The 6,518-nt window shown below is 34.0% G+C and overlaps 1 protein-coding gene across 1 annotated transcript; it reads right to left on the bottom strand.

Annotated features, from left to right (window-relative positions):
- Positions 1–1,478: 1,478 nt before the first annotated feature.
- LOC112138754 (solute carrier family 2, facilitated glucose transporter member 9) lies at positions 1,479–4,803 on the bottom strand. The gene is made up of 8 exons (XM_036211254.1): positions 4,799–4,803; positions 3,126–3,274; positions 2,852–3,039; positions 2,654–2,764; positions 2,373–2,474; positions 2,228–2,303; positions 2,016–2,143; positions 1,479–1,943 (listed from the first exon to the last, which is right to left on the bottom strand). Exons 1-8 carry the CDS (start codon positions 4,801–4,803, stop codon positions 1,731–1,733), a joined length of 972 nt encoding a protein of 323 aa, XP_036067147.1. The 3' UTR covers positions 1,479–1,730.
- Positions 4,804–6,518: the final 1,715 nt, after the last annotated feature.

The raw sequence follows: 6,518 nt of genomic DNA, 5'->3' as shown, positions 1-6,518 counted from the left end.
CTTACACTTAAAAATGTATATCTCAGGTCCATTAAACTTTCTTTTTTTTCTCTCTTCATACTTTATGCTATTATACTCCGCATAAAGTGTGTTTTCACTTTTGTCTATTGTTGTCAAAATTGCTCAATTTTTTTCAATGTTTATATGTTTTTCTCTTTTACCTCAACACTTGTGCTAATTTTGGCAATATTTATGTTTTTGCTATGCTAACACATTGTCGATTATGCACTGTCCTAATTTAAACAAACAAATAAATGTCAATAAATTGATGCAAACAGGGAGACTTTGGCCTGCCCATTTCACAACTGAGAGTTTTTTCAAACTGCATTTGTTTTCATCTGACTCTGATTCATTATGATTTAAATAAATAAATACTCAGACCTGCAGTTTTAATGTTAAATTATTTTCTATATGTCCTCAATCATGAGAAAAATGTTGCAAGAACATGACCAAAACACCAAAAACACAATTTTCATGTGTGTCCCTAAGCATTTGCTAAGTGTTTGCATCAACAACATGTTAGTTATTATTATGTAAAGTCTTAATAATGTCTAGAGTACTTTGTCTGGAGTTGGGAAACAAAAAGTAAGTAAAGTTTTTGATCCTTTTTACCTTTCTTTTTTAATTACTTTTATTTTTTGTCTTTTAGTAGTTTGCTATTTTCTTTGAAATTTGTTTTTAAAGCACTAATCACAGTTTTATTGCAATTTTAGAATTTAAAGTGTGATTTTTGTTTTTATAAAGTACCTTGAATTTCCTAGTGTATAACCTCTGCTACACAAGTAATCCATCTTGCTTCTGTCTCAGTTCTTCTCATTAAAGCACAACGTCTCATTTAACTTTTTAAGTACTGTTGCAAAACATGAATGCATGGTAACCGTGGCAACCAAGTGCTTACATTAAAAAAAAAATCAGAAAAATCAAGATCTAATTAGCTTTACAACTGGAACACAATGAAAAATCCCTTGGATAGTAGAATAAAAACATAAAATAACCAACAAAGACATCACCTTGTACAGTTTAATGTTGATAATTTAACAAAATAAAATATTTTTGACAAAAATAGCAATGGTGTTTCTCTTCAGAGCAAAAACGACAGAAAGGTTCATATTTATTGAGGTGCTGCAGCATAAAATTAAACAGATGCTTCACCTGCGTTTATTCATTTCTAATAGTTTTTATATAAAAACTCTTAATTTTTGTTGCTACTATTAAGAAAAAAAACTGACAGGACTGAGAAGGTTTGGATGACGTAAACTTTTTAACGGAAAAACATCAGAAAAGGTGGAAATGATGAAGGAACTTAATTTTTATCTAAGTGCTTTTTTTCTGTGTGGCCTTGCAGTGCTGATAATCTGGTCAACATGCAGATACCGCTAATTATCTAAAGCAGCAAGTTTTCTAATGAGAATAGTCACACCCACGGCTGTCCACTGACTCAACTTTACGAGACATTTAAGAGTTTGAACTTTATTCCAGAAAAAGAACAACTTTCATACATAAATGCTTCATGAAAAACAAGGAAAGTTTATTTAACTTAAAAAAAAGAGATTTAAATTGTGATTTTCTTTGTATGAGCAAGGATATCTAATACTCATGCTTGTTTGTTTATGGGAAAATAAAGTTTTATCATGACACAAATAACTTTTCATTTCTGCGTGAGAAACTCTTAATTTAAAAGCACTAAAATGTCATCTGTTCAGGAATCTTAGCAGACTTTCCTGTGTGAATCAGAATTTGGTACTACAGGATTTGATTCCACTGAGATCCTGTTCGGGCTTCTTCTTCTGTGATGTTTCATCTTTGCAGTGCATCCTCTCAAACTCCGCAGTGATCTCCAGCACCGTTCGGTTCTTCGTCTCGGGCACGTTGAATGCGACGTACAGCCCACAGACGAGGCAGAACACCAGAAAGATGAGGAAGCAGAAACTCTCAAGATTCTCCTGGAAAATAAACACACTTGAGTCAACAATTCAAGTCATCTGATCTGTTGGTGTGTCGATGCACCGACGTACCACCATGGTGGGGAAAAGCATCCCCAGTGCGAACAGGCCCATCCAGTTGATGGTGCAGCCTAGAGTGTATCCTGCAGATTTGAAGGACTGAGGCAGGATTTCTCCGGGAAGAGGAGCCGTTGTTGCAGCTTTGGATCAAGAGCACAAACATTTCATTTGAGCTGATTAAAAATTAAAAAAACACTCAATAAGAGATACTTTTATTGAAGTACCTGGTCCAATAGCAAAAAAGAAAATGAAGAAGAAGACGAGAACCAAACTGCAGTATGGCAACCAGGAGACGGATTTCTAAGAGGGTTAAAAGGTTTTAGGTCAAAGTGTGTATGAAGATGGTGGGAGTGGCCTGTGGTGACTCACTTGGAAGTATACAGTGATGGTGAGAAGACCTAGAGTTACAGACATGGCGATGTAGCCTCTGTAGAGCAGAACCTTTTTGCCCATACTCTCAATAATGATGAACTGCAACAACAAAAAACAGAAATAATCCTGTTTATTTATGCTTTATCACACAAAATAACTATTTTGCTGCCACATGGGGAAGCCATGTCAAAGTTAATAATTAAAATAAAAAGAAAAATTATTACAAATGAGAATAAAATGATATTATTGGATATAGAAATTGATTAATTGAGACTTACACAAGTTGTAGATGTGACGAGTTCACACAGGCCTGTTCCCAGCGCTGCATAAGCTAACTTATCATGTGGAATTCCTGCTGCACTGAGGACTTCAAAGGAATAAAAGTACACCTGAGGAGAAGCATCACAATATGCAAAGACTTTTTAACTCTTTAAATGTAAAAAAAAAATGTTTTTGTGGAAAAATGAAACACTCACAGCGTTGATGCCAGACAGCTGAAGGGAACTGAAGGCAATGAGGATGGTGAGGAGCTGCCAGCGGAGCGATCGGCTCTGAAATAGCTCCAAAACTGATTGGTTAGGGATACTGTGAAGGCTGGCTTTCTCCTTCATCATGTCATCCAGCTCCCTGCTGTAGTCGTTTTTACCCCAGAGCCTTTCAAAAGCTGGAAATGATGGAAAGATGGGAGGTTTAAATAAATATATCTTTGACAAATCTGAAGTGAATGAAGAATACGTCTAATTCTTAGACCCTTTGCCGAGGCCTGGCTGTCCCCTCTCTCCAGCAGCAGGAATCTGGGAGACTCTGGGAGAAATGGCAGCGTGAAGAGCTGGAACAACGCAGCGAAACCATTAAAACCGAGGAGCCAAGGCCAGTCCTTCTTTGTACCAAGTAACTCCCTGAAAGAGCAACATTTACGTCAGAGCTGTCATGGTCTCCAAAGTCTTCTGGATCTCTGGTGGTTCAACTGGTTACAAATACAAAATGTGCTTTTATTTTTTAAACAGTTTAATTAGCACATTTGTAATCAAGTAGGGATTATAGCTGTTTTATTGAGTAAAAACTCTTAATAAATTGATTTAAAACTAAAGAAAAAAGGATAATTAAGGTTTATAGTGCAAAAGGAGAAAATACTTTAGGATGTGATGTCAGTCTATCAAAATCTGGACATAAACATAAATAGAATTAGAGAAAACAATATTTTTAAAATGTTAGCTCTTTTTAGGAATGTTATCAATTCTGTTGGTCTGTTGCAGAAACAGCCTCCACCTTCCCCACGCTGATCGTTACAAAACATTTCAGATCAAACTGATAAAAGTTTCCTGCATGCTTTTTAGAGAATTTACACGTTTTGATTGATTATCATGTCAAATTAATAAATGTTTTGCTATTTTTAGCTCCTGTGCCCTTCTCAGGCATTTATGCTAATTAAAAAAAAACATTTAAATCGTCAATTTAGCTGATGAAACATTTTTACAAAATGTCCTCAGTTAATTCATATAATCCACTGTTATATTCACTGTACAATGACTAGATATATTTAAACCCATGTGGATTTTTGTGCTTTATTTTATGTGTTCTGTTGTATTTTTTTTATCCCGTTTAATTGTTCATTTTTTATTATTTGCATAACGGATGCATCCATCATATGGATGTTGATTTATAATCATCTCAGGAAGAAGAAAAAGTGAAAAAGAGTTTTATTTTATCACTTGAACTTTGGGAACATTTTTGAATCTACTTGAATAGATATGATTTTCAGTGTCAAAGAACAGCATCAAAATAATTTAAATACATTTGTTTATTTAATACTAGATCCTACCTCTGGTCTCATTTATATAGATCATAAAAGGGCCCATGCATCCTATAGCAGTGGCATTTCATTAAGAAAATATTATTATTATATTATATTTTTAAAAAGCATAATATTTTTACTTACTTTGCTGTAAATTGGAAAAAAAACAGAAATTCAAGGGTGAGGATTATGATTTTTTAATGAGGTAGTTTTAGAAAGAGTGGCAGCTATTTTAAAGATATTTAAGATTTTAAAAAGTAATAGTTTTTTTGTTGTTTTTTTCAATAGCAGCTTTTTATACGCATATATAAGAGATTTCCTTTTACTTTAACAAATATTGTTGCAATCATTCAATTTTTTTGGCTAAACTTTTACATAAGCATCAAACATAAATCTCTCTTGTAATAATTATTGACCAAAATATGACCATACCTACAGACGTGTGCACTTAATCAACCCCAGCTGTTTTCATTTCACTTAATTACCCACAGTGCACTTCAGCGTCGGCTTTTCAGTTCTTCTGGGTTTTTTATTGTCTGATTTGTTTTCATTTTTTGTCCCCTCTTAGTTAAGGATTTTTGTCACGTTTATTAAATATTTTATGTCAGGAACACCACCTTCTCCTGACAACATCGTGACTTAACAGCATATTTCATTAGGTGGAGAAATAAAAGCTTTTTAAACCACTGAATCAAACTGTATTGAAATGGTTCAGGGTTGTGGAGCATTTGATTCCCCCCAAACTAGTGACATCTATTGGCCAGACTACAGAATTTCATCAGTACGGAGCAAAAAACACCAGTGTGTCATGAAAGAGTCATTGTGTGTGTTAAGTCATGTGTAATACAGCTTTTATGATTTTCAAAATCTGCTTCGTTCATCATTTGTTTAAAAAATAGATCTTTAAAATACAAATTTCATAAAACAAATGTAACAATGAATTCCTAGTTCTACTGCTAAATTATTATGTAGGCCTATTTGTGCTGAATGTGTGTATAAATGTATTTATATGAAAAACGGTTAGGTTTTTAAATCAATGTCTGATTGAGAAGTCAACAAATGAAAATGTTTTATTTTTTTCCCCTGTTTATGAAGTAATGTCCGCTCATATAGTGATGGGAATTCTGACTCTTCTTAGAGAACTGTCTCTTCTGGCTCCGATCAGCTCTTTAGATTGTTTTGCTACTTTAATTCATTTATTATAGACAAAAATATCCAATTATGCACTAAATGAATTTTTTATGCTAAAAAATGTTTTTTTTTCTTATTGTGTTACATATGAATATGCTTTTATTTATTCACAGCTGATAAAATCTTAAAATTGAATTATAAAATACAAAAAAAATTGCATTTCAACTTACTGTATAATTTTTTTAAGCAAATTTTAAGTGGAGCAACACAAAGCAAAATATAATTTAAACATTTTCAGAAAAAGAAGAAATCATAATAAAAGTTGGCATTCAAAATAATCCGGTTTTGATCTGGTTTTAAGATTCTCCAGGTTTTCAGGTGGTTTTTAAGCAGGTTCTAGAAGAAACTATTCTTCCAGACTCCAGAATCTCAAAACTAAAGTGGTTCCAGAGTTTGCTTCTTTTCTAGGTGACACTCATTTTCTTTACTCTATCTTTCTGTGATTCAATACAATTCAATTTTATTTATTTAACCAAATATCACAAAGAAAAAATTACCTCGGTAAGTTTACAGATGCAAAAGGTTAGTCATAAAATACGAACAATAGCTAAAAACTAAACAGACTAAATAATACTGGTTATACTTGCCCCTTAGACTCCCTCCCGATAAGGAAACACTCCTAAAAAAACCTGATTCAGGAAAAAAGAAGAAACCTTGAGGATGCCCGAATAGGAAAAATCCTATCCCAGGACGGACAAACGATTTACAAGGGCTATTAAAGAGAAATTAGCTTCTACAACTACGTACTTGAACAGAGTTCAGTCAGATAGAGCTGAGGGACGGGTCAGGAACATCCATGAACATTTTAAAAGTTACCTCCAGAAACAAAGTTACCTGATTCCCAGGAGCTGACCGGAGAATCTTCCCAAAGAGAGGAAGGTGGCAACAGACACGCCAACCATCCCTCTGAGCCTCTTAGGAGCACATTCAATGAGATACATGGTTTGAGCAGAAAGACCAACCCCTGAATAAAACCACAAGTTAATGAGACCCCAAATGTCTCTGAAAAATAATGAGCAAAAAAAGTGAAACTCTCGTTACCTGAGTTGATACCGTAGAGGAATCGTGCTACCATGATCATCTCAAAAGACACGGCGGTTTGGCTCAAAATCATCAGTAAAGCTCCAGCTATGGCCACAAAGTTATTCAGCAAAAGG

This window comes from Oryzias melastigma, unplaced genomic scaffold (assembly GCF_002922805.2).
Source record: "Oryzias melastigma strain HK-1 unplaced genomic scaffold, ASM292280v2 sc01660, whole genome shotgun sequence".
NCBI classification, from domain to species: Eukaryota; Metazoa; Chordata; class Actinopteri; order Beloniformes; family Adrianichthyidae; genus Oryzias; species Oryzias melastigma.
The sequence above is the reverse complement of the archived record's forward strand: the minus strand, read 5'-3'. Positions and strand labels throughout refer to the sequence as shown.